At 42.5% G+C, this 23,935-nt stretch overlaps 1 protein-coding gene across 1 annotated transcript in view; it reads left to right on the forward strand.

Moving 5' to 3' along the window:
* The window catches only part of FANCM (FA complementation group M), a 66,741-nt gene that overhangs the window by 39,465 nt on the left and 3,341 nt on the right, over window positions 1–23,935 (forward strand). Inside the window, exons 12-20 of the mRNA XM_065636555.1 lie at window positions 240–397; window positions 1,013–1,165; window positions 14,324–16,388; window positions 18,173–18,252; window positions 18,344–18,412; window positions 18,924–19,061; window positions 21,666–21,822; window positions 22,775–22,881; window positions 23,017–23,577. Coding sequence (XP_065492627.1) covers window positions 240–397; window positions 1,013–1,165; window positions 14,324–16,388; window positions 18,173–18,252; window positions 18,344–18,412; window positions 18,924–19,061; window positions 21,666–21,822; window positions 22,775–22,881; window positions 23,017–23,577 — 3,488 coding nt within the window. The remainder of the gene's footprint in view (window positions 1–239; window positions 398–1,012; window positions 1,166–14,323; window positions 16,389–18,172; window positions 18,253–18,343; window positions 18,413–18,923; window positions 19,062–21,665; window positions 21,823–22,774; window positions 22,882–23,016; window positions 23,578–23,935) is intronic.

Here is a 23,935-nt window from a genome sequence, read left to right on the forward strand (position 1 = left end):
TTGTTTATATGAAGCCTTCACCAAAACAATCGTTTAATAGATAGATTTATCCATAATTACAACACACTCAATGCTGTTTTAATACTTGTTTCTGACATCAGGTTCCCTATATCAGGTTTTGCTTGCGGCACAGAGAAGGTATTTTTTTCTTTGGACTGGTATCCTATAAAGTTCTTTTTATTCTATTTATGCTTTTCCTTAAAGTAGGTAACATTTTCATGTTGTTTTTCCCCTTATAGGCCAAAAGCAAGTACGGTGTCATGAGAACTGGTCTCTCTCGGCTGAGGAATTTGAAATATGGGACAGACTTTACAGGATTAAGGAGAGTGATGGAATAAAGGAACCGATATTGCCTCAAACTCATTTTGAAACCTTAGAAAACCTGGAAGAAATATCAGTGAGTTTAACCTAAATGTAATGTTTCCTTTGCCATGAGGCCTGAAGGATACCCTCAGTAACAAAGATAACTGTGAATTTGACGGAGGTCTATATTGAAAATGCAATTTTGAGAATTATATGTAGGTTTTTGAGGTTGAGATTTTAGGAATTAGATTCTTGATATGAGTCTTTTGAGATTGGGTCTGTAAATGAAAAATACATTTAAAAATCTCTCAGCATCCATTAAGTTATGTTCCTTTTCTAAGCATTCCATGCAGGATGCCGTATTCAGGGAGGTATTGTAGCCATACTTTTTTATTCCCTTGTTTGTTTAACTATAAAAATGTTACGGAAAGAAAACCTCAGGTTTTATAAGCTCTTTTTTGATTCAGAGAAAAAATTAGCAGCTTTTGTGTAATTTCACCACTTAAAAGAACCTGTCTTCTATTAAAAGTCGTAACAACACAAGGCATGGAATTGTTTTTATTTTAGACCTGATTTAAACCTTTGTGATAATGTTTAGATAATCTTCTACATTCAGAGTATTTGTTGCCCTGGCAGAAAAGTAGACATTAGGTTTGCTAAACAATTCCTTGATTAAAATCTCATTACCAACCTTAATTTCAAACTGCAGCAGCATGAAGAGAAGGCGACTCATGAGCTTTCCTTGTCTGAATGGAGAATTTGGCAGAATCGTCCTTTTCCTACATTCATGGTTGATCACTCAGATCGTTGCTACCATTTTATCAGCGTTATGGAAATGATAGAACTGATGAGACTTGAACAGGTAAGGTGTTTGCATCTGGCTGTAAACATGCACAAGTATTTAATGCACAGTTAGAATATTGAAAATTAATGAGTGCTCTGGTTCTGCCTGGTCAGCAAAAAAGTGGGGAAGTGTTTGCCTGGGGCTGGGTTAGGCATTGGGAAATGGATCATGTGTATTTAATTGCTTTCAATGTGTCTCCTACTGGTATTCTGGAATTCTTAATCTTTTCCGCAAAAGTTGTTTAAATACAGTTAGTATTTCCTTAAAAAGAAAAAAACCTCTCCCATAAATCATTCTTGTTTTATTGGATCTAAGTATCAATTTTTTACTAAAAACATTAAATACAAGAACTATGTATGCCAAACTATTCCAGAGTGTAATAGGGATTGGAAATAATTTCGTATCATATATGTACATTAAATGCATCCCGTAAAAACGATGCAGGAATGTATTACATGTTTTAAGGTGGTTGTGTTTTGAGGCTTTTTGGGTTGTTTTCTGTGAAAGCTTTAATTAAAAACCTAATAGCTCCTAGGAATTAAAGGCTAAGAGGAGGGCAGTCAAACAAGCATGGATGAAGAACGTTTGGGAGATAAGAATTTTGTTTGCTAACAGTTATGGGTGGCTGACATGCCTTTATAATTGAAGGCGCATACAAGACAATGTGTGTGGATGAGGATCTGTTGACAGTACGTGAAGACTTCAGTTGTTCACCGCGCTATTTTTTCCTCCGGTTTAGCTCTTCTATGTTCCACACATATTGCTTTTTAGTGTGGTGAAGTTTTCTAGGTCATCAGAATCTGTTGCTAAGCTGCCAGGGTTTCCTGAATAATGGGACTAATCAAGGAAGAGAATAGAGACATTGTAGTTGTGCTCCTTGCTAGGAGAGTGTATTAATGGAGAGCTGTAAATAGACTTTCAGAGCTCAGATAAGCTTCTGCACTTCATCACGGAACAATGGTGTTCTTGACTTGTTGGAGTCTGTGCTCCCGAGCTGGGGTCAAAAACACTCTGCCAGAGAGAGGCCTTGGGGCCAGCTCTGGTACAGAGAGCTGAAGGAACCCAGGGGGCAAAGAAATGCTTAAAAAGATTAGAATGGCTCTCCTAATTGAGGACTTCCCTCCTCACCACCAAATCGGGCACTTGAAGCATCTGTGACTTAAATTCCTCTTGTGAAAGTGTATTGGTACCAGCAGCCTGTTCAGGTTCCTAAGCACCTTCAAAGTTGTAGATGCTAAACCAACATCTGGCACCCTTAAAATAATTTACAGAGCAAATTCGTTAGTCACTGAGTGAGTCTTCGTTCTCCCCCAACTCTGCCCAAATAGGTGGTAAAAATTACAAGCAAAGCAGGTATCAAGTGTTTGCTTTCACAGGCTTTTACAGAACTTTTGCAGAGGTGGGAGTGAGACAGGCCAGCTCACCTCCCTCTGCTCCCCACTGGGTAATGAGCACAGGATGTCCCTGCAACAGGAAGGACCCCAAATTCTGCCTTTTTACCTTGTGGCCGTCGCATTTTGCTTGGCCCTGCTGGTGGCTGACATGCCATCGGAGCACACGAGCTCTCTCCAGGTACCCCAGCACATTGCAGTGCGGCTGAGAACCTGCAAACAGTCTTCTTGGAAAATGCTGGAGGATCTGCATCAGAAAGGAAGGGATACTGCTGTTAACTGATAACAACTGATAAACAGTTGGCTTTCACGATTTCTAATTTAACAGCTAAAAGCTTGATTGTGATACTTTGTAGGTAAAGCTCTTGCACTCAAAAGACAGGGGACAGCCTGGGAGCTGCCTCCCAGCTCAAGGTTCCGAGCATCATCCGGGTTGATTTCCAGCCAGCTTTCTCTGATCTGTCTTAACTAGTCACAGGTGGAGACGCTGAACTTTCTCATCAGTTAGGAGAGAAATCATAATTGGGTGCCACTGGCACACTGCAAATACCTTCTAATGACTCCACTGAATACGAGAGGTTAAAATGTGACACATCACCCTGTTGAATTCTAGGAAAAAAACAAAGCACCAGCAGTAACTCTGGCCGCGTCTGACAAGGCAGAAGCTGTAATCAGCACTAGCTGATTACACACTGTCACCCAATTTTTAAACTTCAGTGGTTGTTGGCCTCCTCCTTATCTCTAAACCAAATTGTCAAGGTTCAAGGATATCAACCTTCACCATAGTTGTTTCACAAAAAGCAAAGATGCAATGTGTCTGTCTATTTTGTCAGCACTGAGGTTGATTTCTTGTACATGAGTTTTATTAATATTTTCTTAAGCCACCCTTGGTTTCTCGGAAAGGCACAGGCAGCCTTCCCAAGACAGGATATGTTCCACTGACATTCGGCAGGGGAAAGGCAGCGGCTGAGGTGTTGCCTGTTCAGCGGAGCTGCCGTGGAGCAGTGGGTGCATTGCAGCAGTCCCAACTCACCAGGTAGATTGCACCAGCAAAGCCTCCCTGTCCTGCAATTCAAAAGAGAACAATCAACTATCTTGCTAACATGAGGGCACGTGTGAGTGTGAGGGAGGTGTTTTTGGTTTTCTGTTACTACCAATCTTGTCCTAATCCAATGTTCTTACAGCTTCAATTCTGGTGAATCAGAAAACACATACAGAGAAAAATGTGTAGAATTATACAGTAAATCAGACCAAAGAACCTTTCAGTATAGAATATATATTTTTTAAATATCTCTGTTCTAAACCATTTCTGCTAGTGAATGCTGCCTTGAGGGCCATTGCTGTTACCGTAGAGCAGTTCAGTTTGGACCCGCGGAGCTCTCGGCTCCAGTCCAGGGCCCCTGTGGGTTGGGTGGCCGGGGCCTCAGCCAGTCAAGCCTTTGGGATCTCCAGGGCTCGGATCCCACAGCTTTTCTGGGCCCCTGGCTCAGCGTTTGATCACCCTCATGGTCAAAAAATTTCCCTTCTTTCACGTTGTGCCCATTAACTTTGGTGCGGGTGTACCTCCAGAAGCCTGGCTCTGTCTGCTCTCTGCTCTCCCTCTAGATAAAGATGGCAATAAGATCCTCCCTTTTTAAGACTGAACAGAGTTGCCTTGTACAGGGGTTAGTGCTAGGGTTAGGTTATGGTTGGACTCGATGATCTTAAGGGTCTCTTCCAACTTAAATGATTCTGTGATTCTACATCCTTGTGCTCCAGCCCTGTGATACTTCTGGCCACCTCTGCCAGACTGGATCCAGTCTGCAATATTTCTTGTACTGGGGGCCCAAAACCAGACTGAGTGCTCCAGATGTGGTCTCACAGATGATGAACAGAGGAGAATAATCACTGTCCTTGCCCCGCTGGCGACTCTCTTGCTAATGGAGTGGGGTGTGATGGTCTCTGTTGCCAGAAGGGCACACTGCTGTCTCATTTTTCTGTCATGAGGTGGCTGTCATCCTGTTGAGGACCTTCTGGACATCAGCTCTGCCTTCAAGCATGTCACCTGCTTCTCATCACCTGGTATCATCTGCAAAGTTACTCAAGGTGCACTCTATGCTGTAGTCAAGGTCGGTAATAAAAATGTTGAACACTAGAAACCTCTGAGAGACGCTCCCATCGAGCCACTGGTGGGTCTTCACCCCAGTCCTCACAACGCTTTAATCATGGGGGTCCAGCCAGTTTTCCACCCACACTTATTGTCTACTTATTCAAACCATCTCTCAGGGGTTTAGCCATGAGTTTGTGTCAGAAGCCTTGCTAAAGTCAAGGGAAACAATATCCACTGCACTTCTCCTGCCCACAAAGCTGGTTACATAAAAGGTCTTGAATCTTTCATCCCTGTGCGTTCTGTAAGCTGGCTGGGATGTGCTCTTGAAAGCCTGAGTGTTTTCTTCTTAGTTTGATTTGAAGTTTGTACTTCAAACTTAAAATTAGTGTAAACATCATATTCATGTAGCATTCTAATCTCAGACATTTAGATTTTCCTTATGATATAGTATTCCCAACACTATTACATATAAAATTGTTTATATCAGGATCTTTAAAAAATAAAGCAAGCTTTGCCACACTGCCCATAGCCAGAGCGATGGGGAGGTGTGGATGGTTTACTTTGACAGTAACTACTACACTGATTTCTTTTTCATATTGTAGAGCGCTTGTTCTTAGAATAAAATATTAATTAAAAAAATGCAAAAGTAGAGCAAAATTAGAGAAGCTAAGGGATTTGTAGGCAGTATTTTGAATTTCTGCGCAGCTCTCCAGGCACGATTGCACAGGTGGGTCTGTCCAGGCTGTGTTCCTCACTCTGCTGGGTGTGTTTGAGCAAAACTGCTCGTGCTGCGGCTGGGCCGATGTGTCCCCGGCACGTTACTGTTCCCGGTACACAGCACAGCCCTTGGGCTGCTCTGAATTTAAGCTCTGTCTTTGTACCCTCCTTTGACCCGGGCAGTCTTGGTGAGGATTGTTTCTCTAGCAAGTTTAAATTTCAGAAGTTAAGCCTGTAAAAATCTGCCTAAAATGTCAGTCTTATACGAAAATAAGTGGATGGAAAGATTAATTGTTTTAGCTGTGATTCAAAGGTTTTTGCATGTATGTGCTGTGCATCCGAGTTCCTACTGTACATATTGTATTGCCAAATATACCACTGCTGATCTGGCTGACGTTAACTTACAGTTCCTAATAGCAGACGGATTTAAGGCAAATTCAAGTTAAAGCTGTTTCCTTAAATAACTAAGATATTGAACTTCAAACCACAGTTCTATTGATTGTTTTCTTACTAAGGGGTAGAACATAAAAACAGGCAGATCATTATTTTACTATGAATAACCAAATGATCCAGAAGTTTCTGATGAAACTAATTATTTATTGGGAAGAATCTCATGGAGAGATTTGTAATAACTCGATATGAGCCAGCTCAGGTGTTGGTGTGTTCTTTATGGGTGTTTTCTGTTAGGGAAGAAAGCTCAGGAATTCACTGATGTGGAGCTTTCCTTGTTCGGTGATTCCAAGAAAGCTCTTATGCAGTTGTGATTTGCATAATAGGTTAACAAAGTCCATTAAAAGGCTTAGATATTTTTAAACAGAGGAAGTGAAAATGTTTGGGATTTTTTTTATCTTGTATTTATATGCTCTTGAAAACTTAGAAGAAGTTGGCACAGTCAAAAGAAAATAAAGAAGAAGAAATCCCAGACATGAACCCCGCGCCAGGCACATCCGCAGCAGAAAAGCCTGTAATGCCTGTGTGGCTTTATTACTACAGCAACGAGCGCCGGGCAGATGGGGCTGGATTTTCTGCAAGCTATGAGCAGGGATTTTTGTGTAACATGGTAACAAATCAAGTCGTCCTTATGCAAAATAATTCAATAGCTTTGAAGCATTTTGGAAAATTAAGCTGTACTATTTGGAAACAAGGTCAGGGCAAAGTAATCGTTTTGATTGATGTGCTATTGGTCGGTGTTTCTGAGGATAAGTGACGGGAAATATTGAAGTGCAAGTGCATTTCTTTTCTGGGCAGCAGGCAATTCTTAATGACTTTTTAAAAGTGGCAATGTTGAATGTGGGAGTGTCTGTGTCCCACTTCAAACCTGGCAACGTGAAGTTATACTCGGAGCAATTATTCTCCTTAGGGAGACAAAAGAAAACCCAAACACTCTTCTTAGAAGAATTGCCTCTCTTTTTCACTCCAGTAGTCTCTGGTACCAAACACCTTGGGAGATGGGGTTTAGAAGATGAACCTGGAACCTCTGCCACTAAAATCATCTGTCATTGGCATCTGTCTTAGGTTCCCTTGAAGGATTCATCAGATGAAATGCCTGACAGCATGAAAAATGTTCCCTAGGTACCCTGAAACTCCAGAGAACCTGCAAAGGCTTTCCATGAGTTTGGAGTTTCAAACCAGACATGTTTTGGGGGTGAAATGCAGTGTTTCCAGCCAGCTGTGACTTTTTCCAGGAGTCACTGAGTGCAAAGTTAAAAAGGGTTCAAATAAGTACAACGGTTTAGTGGTTTGTTTTGTTTCTGTTTTGTTTTTTTTTAAAGACCCTCATTGCCAGCAGTACGTTTCTGGTTAAAATCCTGACCTGAGATGTGGCAAGAATTCCTCAGCAGCAACAAATAATTTAAGGTAGCAAACGCCGCTTAGTCACGGTGTTTGTGACAGGCAGACTGGTGATCTGTGGGCTGCTGGCTCCAGTTTATTGTTTGGGCACCGGATCTGGCTGAACAGCAGCGAGCAGATAATCACAGCGAATACTGTGGCTTGGGATTCTCCAAGCTGTGCAGAGGGGACCCGGCTCCTTCTTTATTCCAGACAAACCCAACCGGACGGGTTTCCTTGCTGGAGGTGGAGGATCCTGGTTCGTTCTGAGCTGGGGAGGCTGCTGGGGACAACCTGCAAGAGCAAGGATCTCAGCTCTCCAATTAAAATAGTTTCTCTGGCCCGTATTGATTCTTCTGATCTTGTTGCCAAATGATTTGAGCCTGAATGCTGACTGAGACCTGGGTTAGATTGTTCAGACCTTTAATTGCAGGCATTTTCTGTTTGTAACGATCCTGTGTGTTTTGTGCTCACAGTGAGAAGGAAGCAAGAGGAGGCAGAGGGTTTGGGGGCGTCATGTGCGAAGGACGGGGGACTGAGCACGTTGTGTGGCACCTGGAAGGGCTGGGCCGTGTTAATTCATGATGGTGTATCTGTTGTGTTTAGGGGTCACTCAGTGTTCGTGTACAGAGCTCCATGAAAACCTCCTGTACCCTTTGTGCTGCAGACTCAGGCACACCAGCCACAAATATTCTTTCCACTCAAGTTAAATGATCACAGTTTTCTGGAAAACGTGCTGTGGTGTTACATCTGATGGAAACCAAATAAAATGTCAAGTATGTGATACAGGATTGCCAGCCTAAGTCTGCAGACAAGAGAAGCTTTGTGTGCGTTCTGTGCTATGGTATATATACCCTATTTCCCCAAAAATAAGACAGGGTCTTATATTAATTTTTGCTCCAAAACTCATTACTTTTTTACATGTATAGCTGCCTGGACACTATTTAAATTGACTTTTTAAATGAACTGTAACTAGGGCTTATTTTTGGAGAAGGGGTTATATTTCGAGCATCCTCAAAAATCCTGAACAATCATGCTGGGGCTTATTTTCAGGGTGGGGCTTATTTTCAGGGTAGGTCTTATTTTGGGGAAAACAGTGTAACACAATCGTAGCAGCCGCCTGCCTGTTGTGGGCCTTTGCTGCTGATCCGTGTGTTCCTGACGTGCCCGTGTCTGCAGAGTCCTGGAGCACGTGGTGGCCTCCGGCTCCTGGTGACTTCTGTGGCTTTTGTTCCGTTGTTGGTCTGTCTGTTTAGAGGTGTGTGCACGTGCACGGTAATTTTGCATTTAGCTTTCTGGATTTAAAGTCGCTATATACTGTTTTTCACAAACTGTCAAAATATTTATGTATGTGAATAATGAGTTGGTTGTTCCTTAAGCTTTTACAGACGACTGATTTGGCAGAACTTTTACAGCAGGTGTGCCAAGTACAAACTGGCAATAATCCATTCATATAGTCTTGGAACTCTTGCAGAGGCTACTATACATCAAATGCCTTTGAAGATATTTATGTTTTGAGAGATTATAATATTTTAAAATTGTTTATAATATTATTATAATGCACCGGTGACAAAGTTTAGGGCAATATAATCACATTTATTTAGGACACTGAACTGCTACTGCAGTTGAAAAACTGCTTTTAGAGGCAGGGGTCCTGTTATCTGCTTGGATGTACCTGTTGCTTGTATTTTCAGTATTCACATGGAAATGCAGTGAGCTTAGGAAATTATTGTAGGCACCGGGACTCAGGAATGCTTTGCTCTCTGTATTGTCATGGAAATTACATATCAGTATCCAGGTCATTGCTGTATATTTCCCTGTGGTGTGGTGGGTCTCCCTCTGCTGTATATTTTGATTACAATACAATGACACCTAATTTCTGTGACAGTAGTGTTTCTAATACAATACTCAGCACGGGGACAGCCCAGGCTGAGGAGGTCACACAGTAAATCTCAGGTTTTGCCTATTGTTGACGTCTGATAACAGAACATTCTGCAGTTCCCAGCTCAGACACCGCCAACACTAACTGGCTATTGCTGCTGGCTGGAAAGCTTTATAAAATAAGCAGATACCAAACCACAGATTAATTTATTTTCTGACACTTCAGATGTTCTTGAACATTCAGTCGTGCCTGTGTAGCCCCTTTAACAATACCTGTCCCCATATTGCTGGGGTACATGCCCCGTGTTTTGCTAATAAACCTTCCGTTTTAGGGATCTTTTGAGTGTATTGATGGCAAGTGGCTATCAATAACGTGATACCATTAGGAAGAGAAATATTGCAGCTTTTGGAGAAGGGAATTGTGGTTTCTGCGTCCCTCAGGCTTCCTTCATGAATCAACTAAATACATGTTTAAAGGTCATCTGATATAATATACTTGAACTTCCTAAAAAAGGGTTTTGACCGTGTTCCTTCCCCTAGAGTATCTTCTGGAAACTAACATCATGGAATAGGGGGGGATCGATTATTCTGCTCATTAACCAGTTCCTGAAAGGTGTAAATAATGGCCTGGACTCCAATGCAGGGAGGTTCGCACTGAATCACAGCAGCATGGAAGTTGTTTAACCCATTTGTAAATGGTTTGGAAAAGTGATCATTTTTACAGCAATAAAAAAATATTTTTGTAATAAAAATAAAAGATGGCCATAAAGCATTGCAACTTTTCCTAAAGAACTAGGCTGTCAGCAAGATCTAAAAACTCGGTGAATTAAGTTCCGTACCAGTAAGTTCAAAGTTGAATGAAGGCGAAAACTGCTTTTGCCAGAAAAGAGTTATTTTGGATACTTCTGTGTAAACATTAGTTTAATGATCACTGTTACTCAGAAAAGGGATTAGAATTTTAGAAATTGGTAGGGAAGGAATATAAAATAAAGCAGAAAAAATCGTATGATAATCAAAATATGTCATATGCCTGTATCTTGTATCTAGGGAAAGTTCATCCACTGCCCTTAGGGCCATTGCAGTAATGTAGTTTTTAGCCAGTATAAGCTCAGAAGGACTTGTTTTGGGGAAGGAGCATTCTGGAATTTCTTCATTTCTATGCTTTTTTCAGTTCTTGCTCCGATATAACTCCCTGGGTTAAAACAGCCTTTGGGGATTTGTCGTTGCATTCTTGTGCTTCAGTCTCGTTCCTGGGCACTAACAGACACTGGGTAGTACACACTGTCACGTTAAACCATTTCAGAGGCGAACTTTGTATTTTCCTGCCTCAGCCCAGGTTGTCAAGCAGGTGAACAGGATTCCCGAGAGGCAGCAGCTCTTTGTAGGAAGGACAAAATACACCAGCCTTACCGTTGTGATTTTTGCAACTATTCATGGTAAAGCAGAAGCTAACAGCAAACGCCGCCCTGTTACTAACTGCGCTGGCAGGGCTGAGCACACGGGATTTAGCACTCGGGGTGAGAGCTGAACATCCAAGTGCCTTTCTTCCCTAGATCTAACCAAAAACCAGCTCTGAAAACAGGTTCTGGTTTGTGTCAGAAAAGACTTAAATGCCAGTTGTTCATGCTGCTCTTGCCTCTGTTTCAATCAAGCTTTTGATTAAAGAAGTCATCATTGTTAAAATCTAGATTGTATCTGTTTACAGACTTATCTTTTCACTTGTAAGCAGTAAAACCACCAGGGTTTTGGCAAACATCTGAATCTCATTAGATGTACATCCAAAGCAGCTTATGAGGAGAGGTTAATTTTGATTTTGATAGTAGGCACCTTAAATTTAAATACTAGAAAACAGAGTGTGTGTATATACATATATTTATATTTTAGAACTGAAAATTTTAATGTCTTAGGTTTGCTTTTCCTTTTTATTTTCTATCTTAAAAACCTGTTGTTTTTAAAACTGAATCAGTAATTCTAGGCAGGGTCATTGATTTAGTGCAGCGACATAAGAGCATTGCCTATTCTGCTCTTGCATGACCTGTTTACTGAGTAGCTGGTACATACCGGAGCTTACCAGGTTATAGAAGAGCTGACCAGGTAATTTCTACAAGTCATACACATTCAGGCTAAAACGTGATAATTCCAATTCTGTCCTTTCGCTCCATTGGTATTAAGCAGGCTCACTGGGAGAAGGTGTTTTGTTTGGGGGAAAGTATCTTGATTGAACCAGAACAGTTATATAACTCCATGTAAGCCTGAAATCAGGTTGCTGAAGTTTGTTCCGGGTGCTAAATTTGTCTCTGGCCGTGCTCCTGACACACAGCCGCCCTGCTGGCCTTGGCTTTTTTCCCCACCCAAGTTAGGACGTAACGATGGGTACATGCTGTGGCCTAATGAAGTTCTTTGCTGTAACAATCCCTCACACCTCCTGTTTTCTGTGTTGTACCCAGTTACTTATCCATGCAAGAAGCTTCCCTGCTTCATTCTCTCTGTTGAAGTTTCTTTACAGATTTTGGCAGGGACTTTTGAAAGCCTTTCCGAAAGCTGGGAGGATGGTTTGCCTGAGACCACCTCCATGGTTTTGCTTCTTGGTCTCTTCAAAGAAATCTATTGGGTTTGCAAGGGATGTTTTTGTTTTCAAAAGCAATATTGACACTTCTGAAGAAGATTTGTTCGGTGATTCTATTGTCTGTTATAGCTTCTACTCATTTACTCAGTATCGAGATAAGGTGCTTGGCCATATGAAATGATTTGCTGTTATCTGTTCTACCTCTGGGCCAGCTGGGATTTGAATTATCCTTTTACCTACTCATAACCTTCATCTTTTCCTGCAGATTTGATTAGTTTTGGGTTACTTTAAAAATGCAGAACAATACAGGGCCAAGAATGATCGGTTCTGCACCTCTTAGAAGTGTGTTGGGTGGGCAGGAGCATCACCTACTTGTGATTCAATAAGGTTTAGTGGTCTGGCGGCTAATCAGTCTTTAATCCATTTAATATATGTTATGTTCTTGTAATGCTTTGATACTTCAATTGAAATATTATGCAACATTCAATTGTTACTTACATAAATCTAAACAGACCATGATCAACACCGTTACCTCGTCTGATGACATTTGTGAAGTTAATTGGACCAGGTCATGTTGGTTGGTGTTTGTTACTCCTCTTTGATTTCATACGAACACTTCTGTATCTTGATTCTGTCTTTTGACTGAGCTTGAGGGAAACTAATTATTTGGAACCTACACATACTCAAATCAGCCTTTAACCCTTTCATGTTTTTTTTTTTTCTTCAGTGTTCTCATATTAATACTTACTATAAGGCAGCCTGCGCAGTCTGGGGATCTCCTTGGAGATCTCTTTTTTAAAAGTCCTACCTTTTTAGTTTCTTTGGATATGTTTGTAAATGAGCAGCCTAAGCCCAGGCAAGAAGTGTGTAGCAGCTGCGTAACATCTGGAGTACAAATGGAGTAGGGGTTTCCCAGCCCTTTGGAGATGAACCTCTAGTGGCTGAACTGTCCCCGTTGTGCTGACCTATCGAAATGCAAAGGTGGTCACTGAGACACGGGACCTTGCTGGGACAGGATTGGTAACCAGTTGTGCTCCCGAAACAGCCTGAGCACATTCTTCGTTATTTATTCTGCAGGTGATCCTTTCTGTGGCCTGTGTGTGAAGCTGGTGATAATATTGAAATACTGATTTTATTACTATTCCTAAGAGTGAAAAACCACTGTTAATATTGGGTAGGATGTTTTATCTATTGCAGGCAGGGGGGATCCAAAACTGTGTTAGGATATGATCAGTCTTCAAATGCATGGAAGACGCTGTCAAATCCTGTTTTCAGGAACACATTTAGAGAAGCCAGGCAGCAGTAATTTTAGGTATGGTTGTTTCTGCCTTGTGTAATCGGGTGAATGACTGTCCAGGGTATTTTTCAAACCTTGTTTTCCATGATTGACTCCCCCAGCTCCTGTAAGGAGTCTCACAGCAAAAGGTTGTTGCAGCAGCTCCAGCTGTACCATCTGTAGAAACTCCAGAAGAACTGGAGAAGGGTGGGATGGGACTGGAAGATGCAGGTATTGGAGTCTGAATAGTGAATATCAGCATGACCAGAACAAGCTGGAGTAGAACTGCTCTAAGAATATTCTTATGGCTCAGCGAGGAAAGTTCAGGAGGTTCTGAATATGAGGACCTTGTTTTTTCCTACTTATATATGGTTGGACTTTTGGAGAATGTCACTTGCATAGGAAGCAGGTAAGCTCTTATTGTAAAAGTCAGTTTTATCACCCACTGTTCTACAAAGGTACTGTGTTCAGTTTCAGGGATTAATGAGTCTAGGGATTCATCTGACTGAACTGCCAAAAAAATAATAATCGTACCTTCTGTTTAGATCTTACATCCCCATTTTTATTTTTCATTAGTGAAACAGGTTTGAACTTTGCAGGAGTGTTTCAAACCATTGCTTTCAGAGCCTCATTTGACCCTTCCTGTTCCTTGTGGAGATTGCATGCCTTAATTTTGAAATCCTATTTTAAAAGAGAGAGTGAGAAGGACAATAAATGGCTTTTCAGTCCGGGCAGTCCTTATATGGATAGCTAACTGGGAGTGATGTCAGTGTCTATTGTGCTTTTTTCAAGTGTATTTTTAAAAGAGTTGGTTGCCTAGGTCGGTGCCTTTTGAACAGAAGATTAATGAGCATCCATGGAAAAAAAAATAAGTTCAGAGTATGTAGGTGAGAAGTTGTTAATGTGCCATCAATGGCAGAAGCCAAGTTGCAAGGGACAGCACAAAGAGAACAGAGAGCTCTGGGCTCACTTGTGCTCAAATAAGGGTTTTTTCTGTTCACAGCACCTTTCTGAACACACTCGTCCCCACCCCCCGACCTGGCGGGGACACCAGAGCTCACACACGGTGTGAGCAGGGGGAAGGCGCTTGCTGCTAATGACCCGAGAACTGTAGCTTAGCTGCACGGCGCAGGTGCTCGGGGTAGAATGTTGGGCCTGGGTGCTCTGGTAAAGTCCATCTTTCTTTATGTGTGGTATCTTCTGGTCTTTCTAAAACGTTCAGGTTTGGCTACCCAAGCTTGGGTTTGCAGTTGCTGCCAGCAAACGCTTTGTTTGAAAGTTGTGGTCTTAAATGCAAAGCACTTTCCTTTTCGTTTTTTTCCTTTCTAGTGACCTTTAGGAGTATGAAAGCATTTGTCACTTGTTCTAAATATCCTTGTAAGCCTGTATGTATTTATAGTAATTTTTACTCTGTGTTTGTCTCCAGGGAGACTGCGGCTATGAACTGGAGCTTCAGCCTCACTTACGTGTTGAAGACGTAACTGTTCAAAGGAATAAAAGTCATCTTTCCGTGACCAGCTCCACATCTGATCAGAAAGCATGCTCATCTAGAAAAGACATAGCACACAGATCGAAAGTAAAACCATTTTTACCTGATACCAAGGATAATGGAAGTGAATTCTTTACCACATTTAAAATAACAAAAACAAAGGCTCCTAAAAGAACTTCCAGATCAGATTTGGAAGTGCCCATGTTGCCTTCAGACCCCAGCGCTCCGGGTTCTGACTCAGCAAGAAGGCTCGTTCCGGTGGAAAGTACTGACCAGGGCAGCCCAAACCAGGAGGAGCTACAGGTGACATTTGACTTAAATGGATGTATTGACCTGTGCGACAACAGTGAAAGTACTGTAATTCAGGAAAGTGCGGCAATAAACGAATATGAAACTGTAGATAAAGCCTGTAGGTCACTGGGGACAAACCACGCAGATTCGGGTTATAGTAGCTTCACAGTTGAGAAATCACCTGTGTCCTCTGACTTGTTTTATCTTTCTGAATCATACGCGAACTCTTTTGCACTTGTGAGACCATCTGAGGAGCCGCCTTGGTTAAAACAAGTATTTTCCCCTGTGAAAAGGCTTTTATCACAATCTCCTCCCGCTTTGAATGAACTTAACGATTTTGAAAACATGATGAGAAATGAAGACACAATATGTCCTTTTCAAAAAGGTATTTCTGGTAGTTATTCAGAGAGACTGCGGGACAGAGTCTTTCCTGTGTCATCAGAAGTTGACCGTTCACTGCAGCTCTTTGAAAACCCCGAGCTGGAAGTCGGCAGTGAATTGTGTGCTCCTCTAAGTACATGTTTTCCAAAATCTGTGTCATCTGAGGCCGCTGCTGTTGAAGGCAAAGAGGAACTTTACTGGAATGACAGCTTCGATAGCCTGTTTGACAATGAAGAATTCACAGAAGTTCAAAAGAAAACTCCAGCAATAAATCACACACTGACAAATAACCCTTCAGAGAAGTATTCTGTTCAAAAATATAAAGAACATCTTGACACTAACAAGAAAAATGTGGTTATTGTTGGAGAGCAGAGTGTACATTTATTTGAAGATGAGCACACACATGACACACGTAACGGAAGCTCTTCTGTGAGCACGGAGCGCTGGGTCGGGTCGGGTGCCGGCGCGGCAGGCGCTGGGCCGGCTGCGGAGCGAGGCTGCGAGCGCTGCCCGGCGGGGCAGAAACGGGGGAACTGGCCCGCGAGCAGGGAAACCACAGCCACGGGGCTGCCGGGTGATACCGGCGTGACCAAGCGCCTTCTGGATGATGATGATGATCCCTACGACTGTTCCCAAGAACTGTTTTCTGTTAATTTTGATCTGGGATTTTCCATCGAAGAGTCCGAGAACGAAATCTTGGAAGAAAATATAAATACTCATACCAGAAAATCAAATAGTGCCTCGGGAAGTCATGTAGATGTTAAATCCACTGAAGATAAAAAGAAATTACAGGATGATAGCTCCACACTTGAAATGTGGCCAAAACGGGATGGCAGAAGTCTTGGGAGAAGAGACGTTTCCACACCGCTGTCGTTCCTGAGCAGGAGTAGGAATGACAGAGAAGGGGCCGAGGGTGACACTGCTCGGCCCTGCTCCAGGCCAGGGGACAGAGAAGGGGCCGAGGGTGACACCGCTCGGCCCTGGTCCAGGCCAGGGGACAGAGAAGGGGCCGAGGGTGACACCGCTCGGCCCCGCTCCAGGCCAGGGGACACAATGGGCAACGGGTCAGCTGGAGCTTCGGCTGCTGCACTTTCTACCCCAACAGGTAGAAGGGGTTTGAATAGCGAAGCTATCAAAAGAATTCCTCGGAATGTGTTCTCCAGTGCCAGGGAGGAAATTCCCGAGCTGCCTCCGACAGATCAAGTCGATCAAAGCCCCCGCGGGCAGGACCTGGGGAGCTCAGCCGGGGACACACTTGGTTCCCCTTTGGGAAGAACGGGAAACGCGGCAGACACCAACCTGCACAGCTCACGTGTGTCTCCTGCCCAAGGTAGGGATTGCAGTGGGATGGTTACTTAATATCTTTGTGTTTAAATAAATAGAATCCAGTATCTTTTGGATCCTCAATTTGGTTTTATGACTTCGGTGGGAAGGATGAAAGGAAAAGAGAATAATGGTTGTGATACTAAAGGTGGGTCGATGAGACTTTGCAGAATCTGAACTCTCTGTATGACTGCAGCCATTTGAGGCTGAAATGTGTGTGTGGGAGTACTCGGAATTTAACCTCTCGTACCTCTTCACAAGTGCTAACGGTGCAGCCACGTGAGACGTAACGTGGGAGCTGGAGCTGCCTTTAAAGCCCTTTCTTAATCTCACTGTCTGATTCATCACCATCTGGATGGGCTGCACTTCGGTCCCTGAATCCCTTTGTGTTTTCCTGTCACTGTTCCTGAGGAACAGAAACTCGACCGATGGATTTCTGTCGGTTTAGTTACATGACAACTGACTTGCACTTAAAGTTTTCTGATTATAACTTCAGCACAAACCTGGACTATGTTAAACATATTGACTATTTGTAGGCTTGTATTTTTTCCTCCTCTCTCTCCCCTTCTGTCTTTTTCCAGTTTCGGACCAACAGAGTATAAAAAAAATATATATGCAGATATTGTCAATATATAAATGACCATCATTCTTTACTCGCAGGTCACTTACAGATGATCTTCATACCCTTCATTGTCTTTATCTCTGAATAACCTTGAATTACTTTCAAAGTAATTCAGGCTTAATAGTACTTGGTCTGATTCGTAGGGCACCTTGAGTTTTTCTGAATGGTTTTGTTACTGTCCTTAAACACCAAAACAAGGCATAAACAGTCCTTTTGGTGGTTAAAGCATCTTTTTTCCCTTTTCTTCCAATTTGTCTGATATCATATTTTCTGAAGACAATAGATTGCCACCTTTCTTCCTGAATCGTCACACCTTCAAAATGTTATGTTAGTTTGACAAATCAAAAAATTGTGATCTATTTAATAGAAAATAATTTTAAAACCTCACCAAAAAACCCCAAAACTGCAAAAAGAAACAAACTTCTGGTTTGGAAGTACAGGGTTAATACTGAACCTGGATCAGGTTGTTAAGGGCTTTGTCTGGTCAGGTCTTGAAAACCACCCCGGACAGTGTGTGGTGTAGAAATGACAGTTATTAATATTTACATATGTTATTTTTTAAGTGGAATATTTGGGAATTTTGTGCCTTTCCTTAAAGAAATTCAAACCTTCGAGTGATTTCGGCAGAACCAACGCTCAGTCCCAGGGTCTCTGTGAGCATCACTGTTTGTCCCGCACAAAGTGAGGAGGATCCTGGATTTCATGTATTTCATAACGACCTTTCATTCATTTCCTTTGAAAACCAGCAAATGCTGCAGGTGTTTAAAAAGCAGTTGGGAAGAGGCCATTTTAGTGAGTTCTGGCTTTGTTTCAGGGCACCCAAAGGGATGTGTGTTACGAAACGCTTCCAGAACTGGAACTCTTACTCAACTTTTAAGGGCTGCTTCTCTTGGTTTCTTTTTTCCTCTCCCTTTTTCTGTGTCTGTGCTGTGGGGTAATCACTTCCACCCAGACTCGCCAGGGAAGGAGGATTTATTGTACATCCCAGCTGGAGATTATTTATTTTGATTAACAAGGCTGAAGAGAACAGTATTTGCCACATAGATCAATAAGTAATCTCCTTTGCAGGTACTTTTATAAGAGAGACAGATTTTGATTGCTCAGTTATAGCAATATTGTATTGTGAGCAATGCATTTTCTTCTGAATGCTGTTTATATTTATTCTGTAGGAACCAGCAGTGACAGTGAAGAAGAGATCGTTTTCCAGAGAAAAAATAGGAAAAAAAAGAATGTTTTGAAGTCTCCTGATGTGAGTCTTAGAGAAAAAAAAAGATAAAATGACGAGTCAAACACGAAAACATAAATCCTCTTTGCAATTATCCTTATTTCTGTTTACCTAGGTTATGAATGACAGTGATTTCGAATCGCCGATTCGTCCCATCAGAAAACGTCGACACCCGCTTAACATGGTTAGTAAGTGCTGTGGTGAGACAGGAGAAAAGTAATGTGAACTCATTTCTGGAGTGTATATGCAAACATTTACACTTTCTCCAGTCAGTAGGCAAGTGTTCTTATTAAGAATATTTGATGCCATCTGACCTAAGGCAGGTTAGAATGTAATTGCTTTCCTCCCCACAATTCTTTCCCAACGTCTCCCAAGATGAATTTGGAGTTGTTGTGTGGCAGTGAATTATTGTTACAGGCAGGAGAGCTGAGCAGTCAATAACCTTTCTCCCACAAAGCTTTGAATTAAAAAAAAAAGTCCATGTTACATTTGACTTGACTTTTCTTCCAAATAACATGGTTTTCTGTTCCTTTTGTATTTAATAACATGATTAGCATTGTTGCATTAGTTTGCTGTAATAAATCAATCACAAAAATCATGTGTTGCTTAAAAAAAAATGTAGAAGGATGCCTGTGTAATGAAAATATTACTTGCTTGGTCTTATTTATTGAAGTGTTTGTGCCATGTTCCTCTAGTCAGACGTGTCCAGTGATGACAGTGTGGATTTCCACAAGAACTCAAGCAGGACCGCGAAGAGCAGCTCAGCAGCCTGGAACAAAAACCAGCTGAGAAGTGCGAAACGGCAAAAGGTCAAGAGCAATTTTACATACAAGGTATGTGATGCTCAGTGTCTCAATATGTTGAAGGTCACATTTGGAGCAGTTTCCATGGAAGTTGCAGTGTAGATAATGGCTGTGCTTTGTTGTGTATGCGTATGTAAGTGCACATTTGCAATGGTGCAAAACCTATGTCAGAAGAAATGTGTCTTTGAACATGAACAGCACGTTGCCAAACAAAACCAAAAAAGAGACGGAGACTTAGTGAGACTCTGCTCTCTGTTCAAACTGCAAGAAATAACTGAAAGTATTTTCTAATTTTTCTATATTTAAATTCTAAAAAACCCCAAAAAGACCAGAAGTGTTGAACGCTGGTCTCACGTACCTAAGACTAAAACTTACTGCCATTGAGTCACTCATTCTGGAGCTCGTGTGTGTTTTGTGGTGTAAAGAATGGAGCTTCTATTTTACAGCCTTTGTAGGATCTCCTGATACAATTGTATTATAGAAGGCATACAGTTAGGCAGTCGTTTATTTTTTAGGACATTGTTTAGGAGAGTTGAGGCCCATAGCAATTTCACACAAGTTTGCTGCAAACATTTGAGAGGAAATCTTGAAACACTGGATAATGATCTTAACCTTCACGTCCACTGCCTGACTCTCAGAGGATTCTGCAAGGCCCTGTTACATTACAAGTAAAGATACTCAAGGATTAGTCAGACTTGGGAGGTTCAAGTACTTGGCCAGAACTGACACTATTAGGATATTTATTCATATGAATTTACCACCTCCTCTAATGGTCTCAACTTTGAACATCTGAAGACAGAAATGGTCCCTCGGCCCCAAAGCTTAAATCTGAACTTTGTATTTTACACTTGAGTCTGTCACTGCATCAGGAATGGATGCAGGAGATGATGCAGGGCCAGAATCATATATTCACAGTAAGGTGAAAGGCTCTTAAATACGTGTGGATGTGGTCTACTAGGCAGAAATTACTGTCATCAGGGCTCTGGGGCACATTATGTTGGATATTTTTAACGTTTGAAAGATAATTTTCATTGTGGAGACTTCTGTATAGTATCAGTATTTTATATTCTGGAATACAAAGAATGGGGTAGATGAAAAATCCATTTTTTCAATTCTGTTTAAGCATTTTTTTATGAGACCAAAACATTCTCAGAAAGAGAGTGTGTTCCATGTGTACTCTGCCTTCACACCCCATCTGACCGAAGCGTCCCTGGTGCTGACCACGTCAGGATTCAGAGCCGCGGCAGATCCAGGACACCCAAACCCCTGCGATCAGCGCCGTGTCCTGTCGGCAGCGAGCGCGCAGGAGACCTGCAATTAGCGTAACGGAGACGGGGAGGAGGCCAGGGTGACCCAAATAGCCACTGGCACCGAACTCAAAGATTCAGTAAATAATTTAAGAACCTGGGAGCTTGTTGTTTCCCGAGTGTGCCCCGACCCCTGACTGTTTCTGGTGTCATGGTGGGGTTTGGCCTCTCCGCCGTCCTTCCCAAGCAAGAAGGATTAAGACTAATTGGTAATAGCGTTGGGAGTTCTTTCCTGTAAACAGGTGACCCCAGAGTGGTTCAGAATAATCAGAACTGTTCTAGAAAAAGAACTATTAATAATGCCTGGCTTTCAGGCTTACTGACTGCTGCAAGCAAATCATTAAAGGACTTAGGGAAATCTGAAAATCAGAGGTGTCACTTATTGTAGCACAAGATGCTCCAGTCTTCCCTGTACTGAACTAAAATTTACAGCTTTGTGGTTTTTTCCCAAAATATTTTGAAGGCAAAAAAAATCATTCTTTTAGAGTAATTGGGATAAATAATCGTTTTTGTGTGTGAGTTTGTTGTTCTTTTTTTTCCCCATGTTTTACTTCAGTACTTTGTAGCTGAAATTATAAGAGAAAAGTTAGCTTAATATAAAGTATCTCTGACAAAACATCTTCCTGAACTCATTGGCTTTGTTTCCTTGTATGTTGTCGTGAATGGTTTGTTGCCTGTTTTTGATGGAACTTAATACCGAGGTTTGTGTCACATCTCCTGCACTGCAGGTCATCAGTAAGTCCCTCATCTGCCCTGAAAGAAAAGCACTTTCTCAATAATGAGTTGCCTTGTCTGATGACTCCATGAAACAATTAACCTAAATCCCAGACAGAAGGTGGCAAACCAGTGTCCAGTCTGTGTCTGAAGTTTCTCGTGGACTTGGGCTCAGAGTAATCCAGCACATCTAAATCAAAACAGATTTTTGAAAGCAAATAAAACGAGTAAAACTGGATTTATAAGTTACAAAATAACCTAATATTTCTGGGTAGCTGATCCAAAGTGTCAGTAACCCCTGCCTGTACTAGTAACTGGTGTAAATCCAGCAGCGCTCCAGCCGTGTCGCCCTCGGGCTGTGCTCCCAGCGTCCCGCTCTGTGCTGGTGGACAGACGTGTGCGCTGTCCCGTGTTTCACGGCGTTTTGTGTTCTTTCCATCACCTCCCCCGTGATGGGTTCTTTTTTCAAGGCCAGAAGCCTAATAGCTGTGATCATCTAAGCAGCTGATGTTCTGAAGTCATGAACTGATTTAATCTGAGATCTCATATGTAATACCAGTTCATTGGGAGCCAGCTTCCAACTAAAGGTTGGTTTGTTTGGTTTTTCTTTTAGAATGCAGCAAGGCAGTTTTTAGATGAAGAAGCTGAGCTGTCCCAGCAAGATGCAGATGCTGTTTCATCTGATGAGAGTGATGATGCAGAGAATGAGCAGAACTCTTCGCTTGCCCAGTTCCTGAATGATGATGCAGAGGTCACACAGGTGTTAAATGGTGAGTGGGTTGTTTCTGGTTTTCAGAGAAAGGCTGTTGCTTAGCAAAGGTGTGCGACAGGCAGGGCCATTCGGTCAGCCTGTGTCAGCTAACAAGCAGTAACCTCCTCAGCTGTGCTAAATCAGGTGCTTTCCATCATCTGCTTGTGCCTTTTCTGGTTTTATTCACGTGGTTTTCTGGTGCAGTAAGTTCCTCGCTGGAGTCTCTGCTGTGCAATAGCGGGTTCTGAGGACTGTGGGGCAGGAGATCTCCTCTTGCTGAGAGTCATCCGCCCCCCACACACCATTATGACTGAGCAGAGACACAGTTTTCCATTTCACTTAGAAATTTCTGAATCTTTCAGGACTTCTGTTACAGAGAGACCTAAAATATGATATAACAATAGGAATGTTAAAGTTACAGTGCAGACACTGACAGAGCTGAGAAGTTGATGCTGGTTTTTGGCCGAGGCGGTTTCCTTACCCCTGTGCTTATGACCCTCATTTTTCCCGGGGGTATTTGTGGGATGGAACCATCCTATTACCAGTTGAGATTCCCAGGTGTTGCTGAGGATTTTCCTCTGGCACTGAAACTGTGAATTGTTCCCTGTGAGATCTGATGTGGGCTTCAGTAACCCCACCCCTTCCTCGTACAGTCTCTGGAATGAGTTGTGTCTGTTTTGGGAGAGAACAGGGAAAACTGTGATTTGGGTTTGCTGGGGCTCACGTTGCCCTTCTCCCCTGTGGGCATGCAGAGCTCTGCCTGCTCAGAAACCTGCTCCAGGGCAGAGCTGCTCCTTTGCTTCAGGATTTCCAGACATGTCTGCAGAATTTCAAATTTTTGTTCTGTGAAATACAGGTTTTTGGGAGACTGCAAAGGGATTTCTTAATATGGAAAACGTGATGTAACAAAGAATCAAAAATTATTTCCTTACTAATACTGTGTTCTCTTTTATCTTCTTGTTTTAATTGAGACTCTGAGATGCAAGGAGTTTACCTGAAATCTGTGCGAAGTCCAGCTCTTGGCAATAGATATAAAATGGTTCATCAGGAATTCAACAACATGGACATTTTCTCGCAGGTATGAAATGAAATGACTACTGTCCTTGTGAAATTCCGATTGCGGGTGACCGTATTTAGGTTCTAATCCTACTTTGAAGTGTAGTTTGCAATGTATTGTTGGTAACTCGGTTCTAACAAGGGACTTCCCCCCCAGATTCCTGAGCAAGACCAGGCTTATGCAGAAGACAGCTTCTGTGTTGGAGAGGAGGAAGAGGACACTTGCAAAAAAAGTGAATCTAGTGAGGAAGAAGTGTGCGTTAATTTTGATCTCCTAAATAATGAGAGTTTTACTGGCGGAAGAAAACAATACCTCACCCGCCGCAGAAAAAAAATAAACCAGGCCAGGATGGAAGAGAACTTCTCTGACCCGATGCAAAAGAAGAAACCAGCCCGAATTATTGTTCTCAGTGATTCCAGTGAGGAAGAAACAAGTGTCAGCCATGAGAAGCCCACGAAAACAGACTGTTTGTGGGCAGAACAGGAAAATGCTGCGGTATCCAGGTCATTGCCTTCAGTCTCTGCTGCGCAGCACAAGAAAACTGCTGGGGAAATCAGTGTTCATCAGTCTGGGGAGGGTAAGAGCGAGAAGCTTCTCAGCTTGAAAGCTTCACTATCTGAGATGCTGGATTTTCAGCCAGACCGTCCAGCCCTGAGCACACACGTTCCACCTGCCATCCCGGGCTCGGGGAAGGAGGATCTCCAGGCTCCCAGTCAGGTCGGTGTTGATTCAAAACAAAGAGCTTCCTCTCACCTCACGTTTTGCTGAAGAATCCCCTGCGGTGGGGACCTGTCGCAGGGTTGTTTGGAGGGTTGTGAGCAGGGCAGCAGCAGAGAGAGTCACTGCTGCTGGGAACGCAGCAGCTCCGTTGTGTTTAACGCGGCAGCTCTGCTCTGTTTAACGCGGCACCTCTGTTCTGCTCGTCCTGCCTCGGTCGCCTCCCTTGCCTTTGCTTTAGGAAGCTTTTGTACTCGCAGGACAACTTGGAGAGTATTTTAGTAGTCCAGAAATTACAGTTGTGGATTAGATGATGTCTTGAGTCTGACAATCCTGGAGGAATATGGATCTATTTCAA

The sequence above is a fragment of the Caloenas nicobarica genome, chromosome 5, assembly GCF_036013445.1.
Source record: "Caloenas nicobarica isolate bCalNic1 chromosome 5, bCalNic1.hap1, whole genome shotgun sequence".
Taxonomy (NCBI): Eukaryota; Metazoa; Chordata; class Aves; order Columbiformes; family Columbidae; genus Caloenas; species Caloenas nicobarica.